At 40.3% G+C, this 21,364-nt stretch overlaps 1 protein-coding gene across 27 annotated transcripts in view; it reads left to right on the top strand.

Moving 5' to 3' along the window:
- SUGCT (succinyl-CoA:glutarate-CoA transferase) overlaps nucleotides 1-21,364 on the top strand; it is a 529,555-nt gene that overhangs the window by 425,289 nt on the left and 82,902 nt on the right. For 10 of the 27 annotated variants that reach the window (XR_015733904.1, XM_034415299.2, XM_060686138.2 and 7 more), the window contains one exon: nucleotides 12,446-12,509. The exons of 5 other annotated variants lie outside the window; for them this stretch is intronic. Coding sequence is in view for 15 of the 22 variants with exons in the window: in XM_034415299.2 (XP_034271190.1) it covers nucleotides 12,446-12,509 (64 nt within the window). In the remaining 7 variants the exon portion in view is untranslated. Of the gene's footprint in view, nucleotides 1-2,022; nucleotides 2,177-12,445; nucleotides 12,511-17,438; nucleotides 17,481-21,364 lie in introns of those variants that run through there. 12 more of the 27 variants (XR_015733898.1, XR_015733902.1, XR_015733903.1 and 9 more) reach the window with 3 other exon arrangements.

Here is a 21,364-nt window from a genome sequence, read left to right as displayed (position 1 = left end):
AGAGATTGGTTCTAACGACTGACGCGAGTCTCATCGGCTGGGGCGCCCACCTCGAGTCTCTTTCCACACAGGGTCTGTGGTCAACAAGCGAATGTCTGCTCTCCATCAACGTTCTCGAGCTTCGAGCTGTTTACCTGGCCCTTCGACGGTTCCTACCTCAAATACGCGGCTGGGATGTTTTGGTCCTCACAGACAACATCTCGGCCAAAGCTCATATCAACAGACTGGGCGGGACTTACTCAAAGATTCTAATGAAGGAGGCCCTTCGTTTGGGCCTGTGGGCCGAAGCACACTTGACGTCCCTTCGAGCAGACTACATCGCCGGGAAAGACAACTCCCAGGCAGACTTCCTCAGCCGCCTACGGGTGGACCACACGGAGTGGAGCATTCCTCTTCATCTCTTCGATCTGCTGTCCCTTCGGTTCGGCAGGCCGCAGGTAGACCTTTTTGCCTCCAGCAGCAACCATCTTCTGCCTCGCTTTTACTCTCGTTTTCCCTCGGCGGGAGCGGAGGCAATGAATGCTCTTTGCAGCCCTTGGCCTCAGGGTCTGCTCCTGTATGCGTTCCCTCCCTTTTCTCTGGTGGCCAAAGTAATTTGCAAACTGTTGCAAGAACGGGCGGAGCTCATCCTACTGGCACCTCGCTGGCCCCGCAGACCTTGGTTTGCGGACCTCGTTGCGCTCTCAGTGGCTCCTCCATGGCAGATTCCAGACAATCAAATCGCGCTATTTCAGGGCGACCTCGCCCACCCGGAACCCCAGGTCTATCAACTGACCGCCTGGAGGTTGAGCGGCAACGTTTAATCGACGCAAATGTCTCTCCTGCAGCTATTCCTATCATCTTGGCAGCTCGCAGACCTTCTACCGCTCGTATTTACGACTCCACCTGGAAGTCTTTCCTCCGTTGGGCCACCAGACATCACCTGGACCCGTCATCTATTTCCGTGGTCCAACTAGTGGATTTTTTACAGGAAGGCTTCGCCTCAGGTCTCTCCCCCAATACCTTGCGCCGCCACGTGGCGGCGTTGTCATCAGTTTTGTCCTTCGATCCTGAAGTTCCTCTGTCCAAGGAGCCCCTCATCAAGGCCTTTTTACGAGGCGCCACTAATCTACGTCCTCCTGTGATCCACAGATTCCCTACCTGGGACTTGAACAAGGTACTTACTTCCCTCACAAAGCCTCCCTTCAAACCTCTCAAGGAAGTCAACTTAAAATTTTTGTCATTCAAGGTCTCCTTCCTGGTGGCAATCACCTCTGCACGCCGGATATCGGAATTGGCATCACTTTCCGTTCGTTCTGACCTCTGTATCTTTCACACTGACAGGGTCGTACTCCGTTTGGACCCAGCATTCATCCCAAAAGTTAATTCTACTTTTCATAGATCCCAGGAACTCATCCTTCCAAATTTTTGCCCACGACCACGTCACCACCTGGAAAAAGTGTGGCACACCCTGGATGTGCGCAGAGCTCTCAAGATATACCTGTCCTGGACTTCATCCTTCCGCAGGACCGAGGCACTCTTCATCTCATTTCAGCCGTCCACCATGGGTGCTCGTGTTTCATCCTCCACCGTTGGCCGTTGGCTGCAGGCTACTATTGCCACTGCTTACGAGTCTCAGTCCTTACCTGTTCCACGGCGTATAACTGCGCACTCCACCAGAAGTGCCGCTACATCCGCGGCATGGGCTCCCCAGGCTCCCCTGGACGAAGTCTGTCGGGCAGCTACGTGGACGTCGGTGACTCCTTTTATCCGGCATTATCGCCTCGACACTTACGCTTCCGCTGAAGCATCCTTCGGAAGGAGAGTGCTACAACGTGTCCGACCGGATCCCACCCTATAGGACAAGAGCTTTGGTATGTCCCATGACTGACTACTGTGACAGCCAATAGGAGAATGGGCGTTGTACTTACCTGATATGCCCTTTCTCTGTGCTGCTGTCATGGTAGTCAGCCCCACCCTGGTCGGTACCGGGGAATTCTGGGGGCGGGAGGCATTTTCACTTCTCTTTTTTTATCTCTATAGACACGACAGTCTACTGAATACCTCGCCTCAAAACTGGAGCCAGGCAGGAAGAGGCGGGCCTAAAGCTTCCAGTAGACTCGGTCCTACCAATCAGCACCGAGGCACCATCCATGACTGGCTACCGTGACAGCAGCACAGAGAAGGGGCGTATCAGGTAAGTACAACGCCCATTCTTCGTTGTGCTTTTTTGATGATGTTTTTGATGTTGGGTGTCTATTTTAGGTCGTGAGATATGGTAGAACCTAGAAATTTGAAGGTCTCTACTGTTGATACTGGGCCTAAGATACCCCACTGCTTACTTCTCTCTATGTGGATGTAGTACCATTAAGGACTACTCATTAAGTATGGGTTGTCAGTCAGCTACAAATCCATCTGGTGGTGATATTGTCTATTCCACATTTTTCTAGCTTTCCAAGTAGTAGGTTGTGATCTACTTTGTTGAATGTCTTGCTGAAGGCTAAGTATAACATGTCCACAGCATTTTGCTGGTCTATCAATTTAGTAACTTTGTCAAAGAATGAAATAAGTTTGGTTTGACATGATCTGTTTTTAACTAACCCGTGCTGGCCAGTACTTATAACTTCGTTTCAAAATGTTCACAGTACTGTTTTTTCCAGTATCTTCCCAGTATTGATATTAAGAGGATTGGTCTGTAGTTTCCTGTGCCTGTTTTTTTTTTCCTTTTTGAAGATGGGAACCACATCAGCTCTTTTCCAATCTTCTGGTAGTTCCTCGGTGCTCCAGGTTTTTTTTTTTTGAAAGATACGGTACAATGATTCTCCATTGAGAGTGGAGACAGAAGCCAGGATGGGTAGCAGTAGCCCAATCATCATGAAGGACTGAGTCTGTCAATAATGCTAAGTCCCGCCCTTGTTGCTGGGTAGACCCGCTTTTGACTCAGTCCTTCAGTTTGGACGAGCATGTAGGTCTTAGCTCTTCCTGTGTTTCTGGCTATTTTAGCTATAATTAGGATTTTTCTGGTTTTTTGACTTCGGACTTCTCGACTACGGTTTCCTGGTTTTCCCCTTTATCAGTTGGCTGACTCTTGGACGGTTTAACGACATCATGTATGGTAGTGTTGGACTTTATTACTTGGTTGAACGGCTGGGGGTCTTCGGTTTAGCTTTGCAGCCCTCGGGGTGGCTCATTTTGCCTAGTGTGAAGGTGGGGGCGCTGAGCTGCCTGCCTCAGTATGCCTGACTTTTATCGCCTCCCATTTTTTTAACCTTCCTTTTACAATTTTAGTCAGCGAAATTGCTTCGTTGAAGCAGCGGCAGCCATTTTGGTTCTATTTCCACTTCGCCTCACTGAATGGCTTCGTTATAGCTGCAGCGGCCATTTTGAGTGTCTCCAATACTGACCTGGCTTCAAAGTAAGGGTGGCAGCCATTTTGAATGCCCTTTTTTTCACCGTGACGATCCTCAGCTGAATTTACGAGTCGCTTTGTTTTTTTCTTACTATAGAGACTTTCGGCTTGCTTATTGCTGCGGCTGCCGCTTATTGCAATTCCTTCTTACGGACCACCAGGCATCACCTATTGAGCCGCATTTTCAGCGGAGCTTTCGCACTCCCATATTGTTGCCAAGCAACGCTGCTTACAAGAGTGATTGGGGCGGACATTTCCCTGGTGCCTGGGGCCCCTTCAAACAGTGCCAATTTTGCTCTCCAGCCCTTTGGAGCACACCCTGACTGTGGACTGTCGCTGATCGCCATTTTGGGTCATTAACAATTAGACGCAACCGCCATTTTGTGGAGCTTTCGCGCTCCCTGTTTCTATTGGGGCTGTGATTATTTCAAAGGCTAATTAGTGGAGTGTTTGCACTCCCATCTTGACTTGGCGAGCTCACACTCTCTTCTGCCATTTGTGGAGCTTCTCTGCGCTCCCGCTACTGTTGCCTCATTGGGCCTTGCTGGCTCTTTGCTGCAGTTGTGAGCCCTCTATCTGGTGCTATGCCAAAAGTCCTGGCAAAGTCCAAAAATGGCCGTAAGGCCGGTAACACTGGCAACGGTCAATCAGACTCTGAGTCTGTAGTACAGCCTTTAGCCCGGCAGGCCTCTCAGGAGCCATCCCCGGTTACACATTTGGCTCGAACCCATCACAATCATGGCCTAACTTCGAAAGCTGAGAAAAGGCGGGACAAAGTCTTGACCAAACTTTGCAATAAGGCCTGTGCTACTCTTACCTATACAGTTGTTAAGCCTTCTTCTGTGGTGGAGGTTCCGGTCCCTGCGACTGTTCCAAGGTCTGTCACACCGGATCAGCTGTCTCTTCAGGATTGTCCCGTTACCATCTCCACAGCTAACCTATGGGGCTCTGATGCCGCTCCCCAACCGATTTCCTCGAATCCGGAACCGTTACAAAACTCTGCCTTACCTCCTCCTGCATCCGTAGTTCCTGCGCAGGTTCCTGGTTAGTTGTCTCCGGAACAACTTCAACTTATGATTGAGGCTGCGATACAGAAGTCTCTGGCCACCTATTCCTGTCTCCTCAGCTGAGCGGGATCTGTGAGGTCCGCCTTTTTGGTTTCTCCGGAGCGGACAGTCCTGGAGGGTGTTCAAGCCAGGGGCCCAGACTCTCCTATGTACTCTCATTCTAGTCAGCTGTCGAGTTTTGCGGATGCTGAGGGCAGTGACTTACGCCTGTCGGATAATGAGAATCTTCCTCCGGACCAACCTGCCTTCTCTGGTCTGTTCCCGCAGTAGTTATTTAAATCTTTACTTTTCAGAGCAGTCAATATGGCTCGTTTGTCTTCTCCTGTCGTGGATCCAGTGCCTTCCTCTTCAGCTGGGTCTTTGGATCCCATGTTTGCCGAACCTGTCAGGCCTGTCACAGCTATACCTACTCCACCGGTCTTCTTAGATGTAGTGAAGCGGCAGTGGTCTTCACCAGCGGTGGCTGTCCTTCCGTCTGCCAACGACCATAAGAATTTTCAAGTTGCTACGGAATTGGACTCACTTCTACAAATTCCTTCAGTGGACGCCCCTATCGTTGCCTTGCTGCCGAACGTCAACATTCCAGGTGATCCCGACAAAGCTCTTTGTCCTGACGAGCATCGATCGGACTTGGTCTTGCAGAGGACGCATCAGGGATCTGCTTGGGCCATCCGAGCAGCGACCACGGCTTCCTTCTTTAACCGCACCACCCTGCTCTGGTTATGGCAACTGCAGGAAAAATTGTCACCGGACGATATACGGGTCAAGCAGGACCTAAACAAAATTGTTGCAGCCCTGCAATTTTCAGCGGACTCTTCTCTAAATGCCGCCCACTTCGCTTCTAAGGTGCTTGCCTCTTCTGTTGCTGCCCGCCGCTTAGTCTGGCTGCGCCACTGGCAGGCTGACGCCAGACACAAGTGGCATCTCGCCTCTGTTCCTTTTGGGGGGTCCCGATTGTTTGGAGATGCCTTAGAACCATTTTTCACTGAAACTAGGGACAAGAAGAAAGTGTTGGCGGCAGTGTTCCATAGGGGGGAATCCCGCTTCTCCCCTTATGCCCTTTGTTCTCAATTTTGAGGTACTGATGGGGGAGGGTCCTCCTCGTTTGTTTCACCTCGGCCTTTCAATAACTTTAGTAGACACCGATGGTCTAAGGATAGATCAGTGCGGGGCAGGCCCTTTGTTTCTAAATGGCCCTTTCGAGGGGGAGGAGGTCGTTACTACCAGCGCTGTCACTAATTATATCTCAGGCCCTCCCATAGGCAACAGATTGGCTCTCTTTGCTGCTGTTTGGGAGAAGTCCACTTCTGATAGATGGGTCCTGGCCACCTTATGATCTGGGTTGGCCACTGAATTTCTTTCCCCACCCCCGAACACCTTTGTTTGCTGTCCGCTTTCTCGTGATCCTGAAAGAAGAGCGCTTATGGACTCTGCGGTTCAGCATCTCCTTTTGATCAGGGCTGTCCAATTCGTTCCTCCTGATCAACGGGGGACAGGATTCTATTCCCGGATTTTTCTGGTGCCTAAGTCCTCGGTGGGGTGGAGACCCATTCTGGACCTAAAACGTTTAAATCGGTATGTCGTATACTGGAAATTTAAGATGCAATCTTTGAAATCCATCTTCGACGGTGTTAGGAGGGGCGATCTCCTCTCTTCTATAGACCTTACAGAGGCCTATTTACATATTCCAATTCGGCATTCTCATACATGTTATTTGAGATTTTTTTACGGGGGGGGGGTTCATTACCAATACAGGGCCTTACTCTTTGGTCTTTCTTCTGCTTCCTGTACCTTTACAAAGGTATTAGCAACTTTGGCTGCTTCCCTCAGGGTTCGTTCGGTTAGACTTCTCTGCTACCTGGACGATATCCTCGTTTTATCCTCTTCTCCCCAACAGGCTGTCCTGGATGTCCAGCTCACTCTAGAGACGTTGGCTTCTCATGGATTTTCTATTAATCTGGAAAAGAGCCATTTGGTTCCCTCTACCTCCCTGATCCATTTAGGGGCTCTCATTGATTCAGTGCAGGGGAGGGTCTTTCTATCTTCAGAGATGCAGGATAGTCTGTGGGAGTTGGTATCTAGGATTGAGAGGTGTCGGGCTGTTTCCCCATATGTTCTTTCTCAACTTCTGGGAAAGATGATATCAGCCATAGCCATTGTTCCCTGGGCACAGCTCCACGCCCGGGAGCTTCAATGGTTTCTCTTACCTTTGCAGAAGGCGGGCAGAGGTACGTCAACCAGGCCAGTTCCCATTCCCTCCACAGTTTGCAGGTCTCTCAGGTGGTTGAAGTCACTGGCTCTATCGGTGGGTTGCCTCTTTCTCGAACCTCAATGGGTGGTCGTCACCTCGGATGCCAGTCTTCAGGGCTGGGGTGCTCACTGCAGGGTCAGCTGGCTCAGGGGACGTGGACCGATCGGGAAGCTCATCGACCAATCAACTGGCTAGAACTGCAGGCTGTGTTCCTTTCTCTCCAGGCGTTTCGTCACCTTGTGTCCAGGGCACACATTCTGGTGCTCACGGACAACGTCACGGCCAAGGCACATCTCAACAAGCTGGGAGGCACCAGGTCAAAGTCTCTGTTTTCCATGGCTCTGAAGTTGGGTCTCTGGGTGGAACGCCATCTCAGCTCCCTTCGCGCAGAGCACATTTCCGGAGCCAACAATACTCAGGCGGATTGGCTGAGTCGTCAACAGGTGAACAATGCGGAGTGGCGACTTCATCCTCGCGTCTTTCAGGACCTGATTCACCGTTTTGGGGTTCCTGTGATCGGCCTTTTTGCTACGCACCTGAATACCCAGCTACCCCGCTTCTTTGCCAGATATCCGGAGCCTCAGGCGGTCGCCACGGATGCTCTTCGAACCCCTTGGCCTTTCCCCCAACCTCTTTTTCCCAAGGTCATCCGCAAGATCCTATCAGAACGGGCGGAGGTGGTCCTGTTGGCCCCCCACTGGCCTCGGAAGCCCTGGTTTGCGGACCTTGTGTCACTTTCAGTCGCCCCTCCTTGGCGCCTTCCTCTTGAGCCAGACGTCCTCACTCAGGGCAGCTTGAATCATCCAGCCCTGCCTTGGCTCAGTCTGACCGCTTGGCAGTTGAGCGGCGCTGTCTGAGTGACGCAAACATTCCAGGAGACGTGATTCTGACTATTCAAGCCTCCCACCGCCCTTCAATGGACCGGGTTTACTCAGCTACCTGGCGGGCCTTCTGCTCGTGGTGTGCTCGACACAAAGTGCTACCTCTTCAGGCTTCTATTGTGGATGTGTTGGTCTTCCTGCAGGACAGCTTCTCAGAGGGCCTTTCGCCTAATACCTTGCGGCGCCAGGTGGCGGCTATCTCCTCAGTACTTAATTGCAGTTCTCTCTCATCCTTGGCACAACATCCTCTGATCCGCCGCTTTCTCCGAGGTGCTTCTAACATGTTTCCTCCTGTGTTGCACCGCTGTCCTACTTGGGACTTGCCATTGGTGCTGAACTCGCTTATGGGTCCTCCTTATGAACTTTTGCAGATGGCGAGTCTCCGGTTGCTATCCTGCAAGGTCACCTTCTTGGTGGCCATAACCTCGGCCCACCGTATTTCAGAGATTGCCGCCTTGTCAACTCACACTGATCTTTGAGTGTTCCACACGGACCATGTGATTCTCCTACCTTTCTTCTGAAGGTCAACTCTGTGTTTCATTGTTCCCAAGAACTCATACTACCTAATTTCTGTCCCAGACCGTCTCACCCTCGTGAGCACTACTGGCACACTTTGGACGTCAGGCAGGCTCTGTGAATTTACCTAAAAAGGACTGCTGCGGTCCGTCGTTCGGAGTCGTTTTTGTGTCCTTCTTGCCCGTTTCCCTGGGTCTCCGAGTGACTTCATCTACGATCGGTCGTTGGATCCGGCAGACCATTGCTTCAGCTTATGACTTCCGTTCTCTTCCGCGACTGGCACATGCGACAGCGCATTCCACCCGCAGTGCATCTACGATGGCAGCCTGGTCTACTCAGGCTTCATTACTTGAAATCTGCCGGGCGGCTACATGGACTTCACCTGCTCCCTTTATTCGGCACTATAAACTTGATACATTTGCGTCAGCAGAAGCTGCTTTTGGTAGACAGGTGTTGCAACAGGTTGTTTATGGGGAGGATGTTTCGCAGCAGCCTAGTCCCACCCAGGTTTCAGGACAGTGAACTTGGGTATGTCCCATCCTGGCTGCTGTCTCCACTCTCAATGGAGAAGGGGCGTTGGTCCTACCTGATACGCACCTTCTCGTTGAGTGGAGACAGCAGCCAGACCCTCCCTTTGCTGTTTTGCCAGTCTGGTGGATTCTCTCTTTGCTTCTTCTGGACTTTGTTCCTCGTCTCCCACACGCCGAGTCTGTCTCCTCAGGTCTTCGCCAAAAGCGGGTCTACCCGGCAACAAGGGCAGGACTTAGCATTATTGACAGACTCAGTCCTTCATGCTGATTGGGCTGCTGCTACTCATCCTGGCTGCTGTCTCCACTCAACAAGAAGGTGCGTATCAGGTAGGACCAATGCCCCTTCTGAGATAAATCAGCCAGCTCCTTCAGAACTCTGGGATGTAATCCATCAGGTCCAGATGATTTATATTCATCAAAGTCAGACAGGTGTTCTCTTACCATTTTCTTCCTTATTTTAATTTTTATTTCTAGTCTGTCTTTTACAGTTATATTTTTGGTAGGTTGGGCTATAGTTTCTTTTTGTATGAGAATAAATAAGACAAATATCACCCAATAGTTTGACAGAAAAATCAGGCATTTAGTGAGATGAATTTATTTTTAAATAGTTTAAAATCCTATGAGGAAAGAGAATGATTTCATGGTTGTAATGTTTAAAATAACAATTAATTATTTGTATTTCTATATTATTGCAGTTAATGAACTATTGATTATTGAAATGCCATACTCGGCAAATAAAAGTAAAATATGCAATAATAAACAAAATAACATTATATTGTATATCAATAAAAACAAACTGAATTAAATAGATGCCAAAGTTTTGTTTAATGAAGTTGAATAAAAATGGATTCTACATATAAGATATAAAAAAGAAAATATTAATGAAATATTTCAGAAGTAAGAAAATTTGCAGCAATAAACTTTTCACAATAAAGTGAGAAAATAGTCCATCTGAGTACAAAATTATGGGGAGCTGACTGTACATTAGATTTTTTTTAGTTCAGAAGTTGATTTGATGAAGAGCACAATTTTATCTCAGTTACTCATAATAATAACTAAGGAAAATGTTACTAGAATATGTGTACATTTGATGCAGTGGAACATCTGCCTGACAGCTGTTTCATATTTTAGTATGAAACTAGAGAGTGTGGGATTATTGTTTGTAGATGAGCATCAACTGGGTGGTCAACATGTCCAGCCGCCCACTATCTACCACAGAACACAAGGCCTGAAGTATAACACAGATGATGCTAATCAACTAGAATTCTTTGCAGCCTTAGAATGAGCATTTAAAACCACAGACCTTCCCATAGAGACCAAAGAAAGCATAAAATGAACTATCATACCACAAACCAGGTCTAGAACAAAACCAACTCAAAGCAGAGGACAGAGTAGCTGTTAAAAACTCAAAGAAGTACCAAACTATCACCAGCCTATCAGCAGACAAAGTTCTAACCACTGATTTCATGAACAGATCACAATTAAACAAAAAGTGAAAGAAGTATCAGAAGACAAAGAAACCTTCATCCCAGTGAACACCAATCTAATACAGAAACTCAACAAATCTCAGTTACTTTATCAAAAAAAAAGTAAAATCATCAAAGAAGACCAGTGGCAGATTAAAGTAGTGGATCCATCCTTCCATACTTCTATGGATGCCCCAAAACACATTAGCCAGACATACCTCTCTATTCAATTGTATCATTACCAGAAACCTCAACCTATAACATCACTAAAAAAATTGACAATAAAGTTTGGACATTCAGGGCAGCAAATATTCCATCCATTGACCACTGCAGTATCTCTAAGGAATAAAAGATGTGAAAATAGAAGATGAAATCATGGTCTCATTTGATGACACAGCACTTATATACAGAACAGAATTAGCCAAAAAAATCTATGACAGTACTACTACACAGAAAACCTGACCTAGCCAAATATACCAGGATTGAAATACCAAGTATCATGGATCTTAATAACCATTGCTTAACCACCCTTTTTTCAGTTTGATAGAGAAATATATCAACAAATCAAAGGAACACCCATGGGATTACTGCTTTCGGAACTAATATGTAACCATAATGTAACACCTATATCGTTCCCATGCATGCAACCCATTCTGGCACATAGATAAAACCTTTATCATAATAATAAAAAAAAAGGGATCAACTAGAGAACACACACAAAAACATCAATATATCCATTGGAATAAAATTCCCTATGGAAAAAGAAAACAAGAACACATTACCATTCCTGGATATCCTCTCCATCAGAGGCAATGATGGCAAATTAGAACATGTCAATCATAAAATTACCCACATCAACCAAGTGTTCTACTACCAAAGAAACAACCCAACCTCCCACAAGAGAAACTATGTAAGAATACTATTTAGGTGAGCACAAAACTTCAATAACTTTGAATATCAAAAAAAGAAAACAAATCATCTATATGACATTTTTCAACTAAATAATATCTATGCAACTTTTACAAAAAGTATCTGACCACTCAACCTACTATAGCACAACCAATCCTAACTGAAGAACCAAAAAGGAAACAAAAAGACCAAAACATCTCACCAGCACTCAACACCCGTATGAGCAGACATTAACATCAAGATTAATACTATGCCAACAATCAAAGATGAAATAATATCTCAAACAAGGAACTACCAATACAGATAAATGAGCTAAATGGTACACAACATCCTAAATAGGGAACCACCAAGACCAATCCCACCAACACCAACATTTGAAGCCACTAAAATATAAAATGAGAGCAAACCCCACTCCCTTCTTGCACTGATAGTTGCCTAATTTGGTAATGAAACATCTGCCAGAAAGCAACCAAGTTCAGAAAGCACCAAAGGTTCCACAATTCAATTCTGTGGAGAATATTTACAAATATTATCATCTATCCAAATAAGAGAGACTGCTGATACAGTATTTGATATGAAAAAGGAGTGCATATTCAGCGTCCATTGTATCATTATTTAATTTTATAGGGCTATGTAGTGATCCAAATCTGAAGAACAGATGAGCCTAATGTGTTCATGGAATCAGATCTTTAAAGAAATGGAAGCACATGCAATGTATATATCCAAGCAAGCTTGGAATTGCCTTTTCTGCTTCAAATCTGGATCATTTCCCAGCCTGAATACTTCTTGGTCTGTGGCAGTAATATTATTGAAGAGGCTCATCTTTTGCTTTTATGTATACAAAATGTACATCTGCCCATGTATATCTGGAACTAGTTAGTTGAATTATTTATAAAATCATTTACAATGTGGACATGGTCCAAACAAGAAAGTATTTCTGCATTGCACAAAAAATAGCTGAGTTTATTATTTTATTAAAACTCAGTTCCAGCCCTGTTTGGCATTCAATACAAGAATGCAAATCAGCTGTTCAGGGATGCCATGAACTGAGAAAACCCAGATATGCATGTGGCTATTTAATTTTAATCACATTAAATATGTGAGTGTGGGGAAAATGTATGATCTGCCCTGTTAGTTACCCACTTTCTTTAAACTTGCTAATTCAGTTTTATGTTACCAGTAAAAATTATTGAAATAACTAATTGTGAAATTTCCTTCCAGAATCCTCTATGGGGAGTCCTTAATTTATGACCATTTGTTCAGCAGTTGTTATGATATTGAACAAATGAACTTATGACCCTTTCCCAAAGTTCCAAGTATTGCAGTGCCTACACAGTCATTAGCAATATATGTAATAATGATTTTCTATATTATTGACTTTAAAATGTTTTTAAAATCATCCTCATTGCACTGTTTTTATTTATTATTATGTTTTAGGTTCTGCACAATAAACTTATGATGGAGATGGAGCATCCAACAGCAGGGAAGATTACTGTTCCAGGTTGGCATATTTTCTTAAGATTGATATTACACTCATCAAAATAAAACATTTTGCATGGGCTTCAATGAGATTCTGTGGCTGTGTTTGTACAATATATTAAACCATGAATCAATAAACTAATTGGTGATACTCTAGATTCATCAAGATTAAATTAGCATAATGAGTGAATGAAGCTGCTAGGTCTTTATCATATATGATTAAGCATATTCCATGAGTCCAATTTATATATGTAATTTTCAAAGCTAAAGATCTATCAAGCATTCAGATTTCAGAGACACCCGTGGACACAGTGCACACAATACTGAGTGGCACTTAAAACTGGATTAATCTCATATTCTACAAAAAATCAGTTCCCCATCTTCAACGTAGTTTACTTTAAAAGCAGTTAATCATGCCAATGTATTTTTGCTGACTAACATAGGGGAAAGTGTTGAATCCGATGACAGCCCATAAAACAGCCCTGAAGGAAAAAGAAGAACAACTACAACACTGTGTCTCCTAGTCCCAATTGCTTGACCTAGCTAGAAAAATACCATGATAGACTAGGATGTATGCTCCCCAATTCCAGTTCCACTATAGACCACCAAGAAGCATGATTGATACTATACTCAAGTTATAGACAGGTTGAAGTCTCCCAGTATCATATATCTGGGAAATTTCACTCCCGTCCCTATATATGATGGTGTGTTGTATTCTGGTGCAGAGGCAATGGAGATTGGGCTATAGGAAGCATCTGCTTCCTATAGCCCAATCTCACAAATAACTTCTCAGTACCTCTGCAAGCTGTAAGATCTTCTGAATGACAGAAGCCATCCATCTGGGATGACAGCTGGTACTACATTTGAAACCTAGGTGCCACAACTCCAAAAGGAGTACATATCCCTCAGGGCTCATTTAAATCTTGCTTATAATAGTCATCAAATTGTGTTAAGATCAGTTATCATTTACCTCATCCAAAGATTACTTTAAAAAGAATATAAATTAAGAAATGCAGACAGTAGGGTCGATGAGAGTTCCTATCTAGATTGTTCCTACTATTCAGAGCCCAGATCTTCTAAATGAGAAAGACTTCAGGTAAAGGGGCCTTCTGTATGCTTTGGTTATTCTGAATGACACATGAAGGTAACATGGACAATTTGGGCAGTTTGAAGGAGGAGAATGCTTTATCAGAAGGAAAATATTCAAAGTAGTTATATGATTTCTATAGCCTTTTTTTCATGTGAATGTATGACATTCTCTATTTCCTGTCTCTGATTTTTGGGAATATGAGGCAAGAGATCTTCAAACCCTACCTCTTGGTTTATGGAAAGTTCCAATAAATAAGGAAAAAATACTCTTTGCTTGAAAAAAACATTCATAAGCATAGGTTTGATGAAACATTTATTTTTCTTTTTTCTTTTTTTAAAAATGTTTCTGTTATACCATCTATGAATGGCAGTCCTCAGATCACGTATCCTACAGTAGTTCCTTTGAAGTTAATTGCTTACCCTGGAGTCAGTTGAACTAATCGGGAGGGGGGAAGCTATATATATTTGGACATCTGTGTTTGTTTTAGGTTTACCTTGAGGCTTACATAAATTGTGGCCTTGTGTGTTTGTATGAAATGTTAAAATATGGCTGAATGAGAAGGACACTATTTCCCCCTTCCATAGGAAGAAGGGAAATCTCTTGAAAATAGTAATTTTGTTTATATATTGTATCTGTGTAAGATGACTTAAAGAGATACAGAAAAATAATGTGTAATGCAGAGCAGAAGTGAGGAAACAATAAACTCTTATAGTGTCTTACCTTCTACTAGCTTTAGTTCGATAATCAAGTTACATTACTAGTTTAAGCAAGAAAGGAGAGGAAAGCAGGAAGGAAAAAGAAAGAAAAGAAGACAGTGCTAGGTTAACTACTGCTAAGAGGAATAGGTTCGTCCCAGAAAGATATATTGACAGTCAGAAGTTCTGCTTTAAATATTTTAAGGGAGGTGATGTATTATTCTTGTTCTTTAAATAGAATCTGATTAATCAGAAATATGTTCGTAATTTTCTAATATCCAAGTTAGATGGATGCAACATGTTATAACTGGCTGCATTTGAAGACAATGATAGCTTTAATTACTTCAGAAGAAAACCCCATTAATTCTGTGGAGCAAAAAAAGAGCCCTGCTGGATCAACCCCACAAGCCAATTGAACAATGCATTCTGTATTTCATGGTGCCAATCAGATGATCTCTTGCCACTGGGGTTAGAGTGGACCAACTTTAAAACAAAGAGTTCTGTCTATAGAAGGCTAATAATTGGATTTTGTAACTTTTTCCCATGGTGTATTTATTAACAGCAGTTTCCAATTTTTATTTTATTTTTTTAGTAATATTATTAGAAATTAGATTTAAAAAAATGTAATACAAATGAAAAGAAATAAAAAAAATAGAAAGTGAAGAAAAGGGGAAAAAATAGAAAGATAGAAAAGAATGTAGTAAAGAAAAGTATTTAAAGAAATAACTTCACCATTTATCACAACAAATATAAACAATTTTAGGAATTTACCACCTTCTGTTGAAATACAACAACTGGCTTTAGCATTCTCCCCACAGCAATATTGGAGAGGAAATATAGGAAAATTAGTAAACAATGTCACTGAGTGGCAGATATAGTAGAAATTACAGTTTTATTATTCTGCCAATTTTAGAGAGACTCTTAGTGCAGTTGATTTCCCATTTCCTTTCTATATTCCTGGGATATTCTGACTTATTTTACTTCGATTACTTGTTAGACCACAAGCACAATTCAGTATCCATAAATGTTGCTTGATTTTGTTACACTATGTGTAAACTCAGCTGTCTATGAGCTGTAATTGATAATGGTTATCTTACTGTAGTTTTTTTTTTCTTTTGTTCTATGGCTGTCATAAATTTCTTCCTCTCCCCCTAACCCCTTTCTATAGCAGCAAATATTTAAGGCATTCTGGCTATAATTTAGGAAGTGGATATATAGCCATCAGGACAAGTAGGTCCTGACATCTAGTCCTGCTTGAATTTGCCCATTTCTCTTTTAAAATCAATCTAAATTGGTGGTTGTCATCAGATCTGATGAGAACAGTATGTGTAAGGAAGGGTTTTTTTTAATTGATTCTGAACATCTCTACAATAGAAAATCTCAGATTTTCACATTGTAGGAATGGGAGAAAATTGAACAGACTGTGGAATTTTACATTCTTCTCATGTCTTTTCTTACTCATCCTCACTTTAAGCAAAAAAGCCCAGACTTTATAATTGCTCTTTGTAGAGGAACACTTCAAATCCTGTCATCATTTTATTTCTCCTTTTGTCTCCTTTCAGTTTTTCAGTTTTTTTATGTGTGGTCATCAGAAATGTATGCAATATTCCAAGAATTATATATAAAATCATTAAGATTGGCAGTTTTATTTTTAATTCCAGATGATTCCAAGCACAGATTTCCCCTTTTTTATAGCATATTATGTTGACATTTTTGTTTAACTATACCCCAGAGCTTTTAGCTTTGATCCTATTAATATCTAAGCAACATTTGGGTTCTTAGAACAACATGTGTCACTTTGCATTTCCTTATATTGAACTATATTTGCAATCTCAGGGCCTATTTATTTTTGTCAACCTTGAAGTCTTTTTTTAAATTTATCTTTTATTGAGTCCCTATATTTTTTTATGCCAAAGTTTCTTTTTGCTTTCTTTGTTTGGAAAAGATTTTAAAGTTTTTAAACTTTTTTAAAAAGTTTTTAAAGAAAGACTTCTTGATTGGAGTAGCTTCTCTGACCTGGCTTATTAACTATTCAAGGGTCCTCTTGGTAGTACCTTTTCTGAGCTATACATTCCATCTAAGCTTTTATTACAAGTAATTCTCAACTTACAACTATTTGTTTAACAACCATTTGGAGTTCTGACAGCCTTGAAAAGAGTTGTAAAATATTGTGCTGCCCAGCCTCCAATCATATGACTAATTTTAGGCCTCTGGCAACCAGCTCACATTTATGACTGTTTGCAACATGCTGTGATCATACCAGCTTTGCCAGTTTCCAGCATTTTTATCAGTTTGCAGGCGAAAACACTGAGAAAATGGTTTCATACTTATGATCTCATGATTCGTGTAACACTTAAGCAAATCCTTAAAAATGGTTGTAAGATTATGTTCAGTGACATGGTGGCTTGACTTACGACCATCACAACATACAGCCAATATTCTGTGTTCAGTTGTGGTCATAAGAACTACCTGTATCTTAATTTCATAAACATAAAGCATTTATCACTAGTTGTTCTATTTTGATCTTCTTTTCATCAGTCTTCATGGAGGGGGGGGGATTTGCTCTTTTGAAGTCAGGCATACAGAAATACAGCATTCATGCAAAATTAGGGAATGCAATTTATTTATTGTTTGAAACAATATGGCCTGTTCAAAACATATCTCACTAATGCTAATATTTCTTTGCTGGCTTCTATTGTGTTTACAGATAAAAATATTGATGGTGACTTGTAAAGCCTTAAACATTTTATACTGGGGATTTTGAAGGACAAGTTGCTTCCTATAGCTGTGTAAAGTCTTTTTCCAATCAACCTTGATTTATTTTATTTTATTTTATTTTTAATTTTTAAACTTTTATTAATTTAAGAAACCACATAATACATTTATAAATGCAAATAAAACAATTTACAACAAGCATCATTTTAATGACATCTACCTATAATATCTGAATTGTTACAATATCAATATCCTATATTCTTCAATATACAATATTTCTCTCACCTTATATAATGATATTATTTTATTGATATCTCGTGTCTCTTTCTTAAATTTCATTTGATGTAAAAGTTTATTTTACTCTATTGATATCTTTTCTTTTATTTAATTTTTCTTTCTTTCTTCTCTTTTTTTTTCACTTCCCTCTAACCATTTATACCATTTTTGCCAGAACAGATAATATTCAGATTCTTCCTTTCCTTGGATCTCCTTGGTAAGTCTATCCATCTCAGTGCATTCCATAATTTTGGATACTAATTTCTCTTGAGTCAGGACCTCTTCTTGTTTCCAATTTTGTGCGTATATAATTCTTGCTGCAGTCAAAATGTGTGTTATTAAATATATTATTTCTTTTTCATATTTGCTTGTAGGTATTCCTAATAAGTAAGTTTCTGGTTTTAATGGCACCTTTTGAGTTATTATTTGTTCCAGTTGCATTTTTATATTGTTCCAGAATTTTTTAGCTTTGGGACATGACCACCATATATGATAGTATGTCCCTTTATGCGCTTTACATTTCCAACAGAGTGGAGATGTGCCGGGAAACATTTTAGAAACTTGCGCCGGTGGTAGATGCCACCTATAGAACAATTTATAAGCATTTTCTTTGTATGGTACAGATAATGTTAATTTATTAATACTTTTCCACAATTTTTCCCACTTATTTAATTCTTTTGCATACACAAAATTCGTCGCCCAGGTGATCATATTCTCTTTAACTACTTCCTCTGCTAGTTTATATTCCAATAGAAAATTATAAATTTTGGTTATTAATTTTTCATTGGGGGCTAATAAAATTTTATCCAACTGATTTGGTTCCATTTGAATTCCAGTTTTTTCCATATCAGATTTATATCTGGATTTTAATTGCAAATATGACCACCACTCTATTTCCACATTTTGCATTCTCAATTCTTCTCTTGTTTTTAGTTTTCCTTCTTCATTTAAGATGTCCTTATATGTTTTTAATTTATTTGTATCTATTGTATTTGGATAAATATGTGCTTCCATTATGGAAGTCCACCTAGGAATCCTATCATAGTGATATTTTCTGATTTCATTCCATATTTTAAGCAAATTGTCTCTTACAATATGTCTGCGAAATTGTTCTTGTTTTGTAATTTTCTCTCCCCAAAGATATGCATGCCATCCCCTTGTTAAGTCAAAACCTTCCAATATTAATGTTCTTATGTTTTTGAGTTCGATCCAATCATTTATCCATATTAACGCTGAGGCTTTGTAATAACTCTGCCAATCAGGGAGTCCCATTTCCCCCCTCTCTCTTTTGTCTTGTAGATGTTTTAATTTGATTCTTGCTTTTTTTCCCTGCCAAATAAATTTTAATATCATTCTGTCTAAATCTTTAAAATATGTTCTTCCTGGGTTTACTGGTATTACCCTAAATAAGTATAACACTCTTGGCAGAATATTCATTTTAATGGTAGCAATTTTGCCTAAAAGAGACAATTGGAGTTTTGCCCATCTTTCCAAATCCTTTTCTATTTGTTTAGCCAATTTAATATAATTGTCTTCCTTCAATGTTGATATTTTGTTTGTAATCCATACTCCTAAGTATTTAACTTTCTTTGCTGTTTGTATCCCTAATATATTTTCCAATTCTTCTTCTTGATACTTGTTAAGATTCTTTGTTAAAATTTTAGTTTTTTGTTTATTAATTTTCAATCCCGCTACTTCTCCATATTGTTGTACTTTTATCATTAATTTTGGTCCAGATCGTATGGGTTAATCTAAAATGAATACTATATCATCCGCAAAGGCTTGCAGTTTATATTCTTGATTTTTTATTTTTAGTCCAGTTATTTCTGTATCTTTCCTGATTTCTTCTAATAATATTTCCAATGTTAATATAAACAATATAGGAGATAATGGGCATCCTTATCTCACTCCTTTCTTTATATCAAATTGTTCAGTTGTATCTCCATTAATTTGTATTTTTGCTGTTTGGGTGTTGTATATCTTTTTAATCATTTTTATAAATCTTTCTCCAAATTTCATTTTTTCTAATTGTGCTAATAGAAATGTCCAGTTGAGATTATCAAACGCTTTTTGTGCATCTAGGAAAATTAGAGCTAACTGGTTTTCCAATCTTTGCTCATAGAATTCCAGAGTGTCAATAATTGTTCTTGTATTGTTATGAATTTGTCTTCCAGGAATAAAACCATTTTGATCAGGATGTATATAGTATTTGATTAGGTTTTTCAATCTCTGCGTTATAATTGATGTGAATAGTTTATAATCTACGTTGAGAGAGAAATTGGTCTATAATTTTTAATTTCTGTGGGATCCGAATCTTGTTTTGGTATTAATGTGATTATTGTTTCATTCCATGACTTCGGAATTTCAGCTTCCATTAATGCATCATTGAAAACTTGTATTAATATATCATCTAATGGTTGTTGGAATGTCTTATAAAACTCTGCCGGTATACCGTCTGTTCCCGGTGTCTTGTTATTTTTTTGTTTTTTCCTCGCTTCTATTAATTCTAACATTGAGATTGGTCTGTTCAATAATTCTATATGTTCTTCTTCTAATTCTTGAATCTTTATTTTATTTAAATATTCTATGATATTTTCTTCTCTAATCTCTTCCTTTGCGTATAAGTTTTTGAAAAATTCCTTTGCAATTTGTTTTTTGTCTTCAATCTTCTGGTATAAACAACCATCTACATCTTTTAACTGTATTATAATATTCCTCTGTTTTTCTATTTTCAATTTATATGCTAACCACCGTCCGGTTTTGTTTGCATGTTCAAATTGGTTTTGTTTAGCGATTTTTATTTTTCTTGCTATTTCTGTTGTTGTGATCAAATTTAATTTATGCCTTGTTAAATTTATTTTCTCCTTAATTTCTTGGTTATATGGCTGTTTCTGTAGATCTAATTCATATTGATGTAATATTGTCTGTAAATTTTGTTTTATTTGTTGTTTGATTTTATTTTTTTGTGCAGTATAGGCAATTGTTAAGCCTCTGATATATGCCTTGGTTGTGTCCCATAGATTTTGTAGGCTGGTGTGCTCTTTAACATTAATTTGTAGAAATATTTTCAATTCTTTTTGGATCATATCCATATTGTTTGTCATTTATAATATCTCTATCCATCATCCATCTTTTATGCTTTTGGTGTCCCTTCCATGTTATTTCAATGGGGCTATGATCAGCCCATGTGTTCGTTGTAATTTCTATTTGTTTAATGTCTGCTATAAGCTCTGCCGTCATCCAAGCCATGTCAATTCTGGACCACGATTGATGTGGATTTGAATAGAATGTGTATTGTTGTTTATTATAATTGAGTTCCCTCCAGGCATCTTGTAATTGAAATTATTCTACTATATCATAAAATGTTTCTGGAAGTGTTTTTTTTCCTGGATTTATTATGTTTACAACTGCTATAGTCCTTCTCTATGTTTACAATTGCATTAAAATCTCCAATTATGCATATGTTTTGGTATTCCAGTTCCTTAATTTTGTTGTGCATTTTTTTTAAATAATCAATTTGGGTTCCATTTGGTGCATAAAGTGATACTAGTAATATCTTCTTCTTTTCTGTTTCAATTTCAACCATCAACGTCCTACCCTCCTTATCTGCAAATAATTGCTTTGATTGTATATGATTCTGGATGTACATTGCTATACCTCTCTTTTTTTGTTCTGTTAGTGCCGTATAAATTTTTCCTAATTGTTTGTTCTCTAATAAACTGCGCTGTTGTTTTTTAATATGAACTTCTTGTGATGTTATAACATCTATCTTCAATTTTTGTAAATTTCTGAAAATACGTGATCTGTTTGATGGAATGTTTAGTCCATTTAATGTTAATCGATATCAATTTTAAATCTTTCTCCATTTCAAATTTCTATTTTCTTGATGTTCTTATTTTCCTAGTGTTTTTTTCTGTAATTTGTATTTTATCCCTTGCTCCCTCTCTTTCCAATCTTTCTTTCTCCCCTCTTTTTCTTCCTTCTTGCTGTATTTTTCTCGGTTTGTCCTCCTGATTTGCAATTTCTTGCTGTGTTTCAGATTCTTGTTCTTCCTCAGGAAAAAAATTGCTATCAAAAAATTGCTGTGCTTTCTCTAGTGTA

Source organism: Pantherophis guttatus, chromosome 4 (assembly GCF_059756535.1).
Source record: "Pantherophis guttatus breed Tessera chromosome 4, ASM5975653v1, whole genome shotgun sequence".
Taxonomy (NCBI): Eukaryota; Metazoa; Chordata; class Lepidosauria; order Squamata; family Colubridae; genus Pantherophis; species Pantherophis guttatus.
This window is presented reverse-complemented; position numbering and strand designations above follow the sequence as displayed.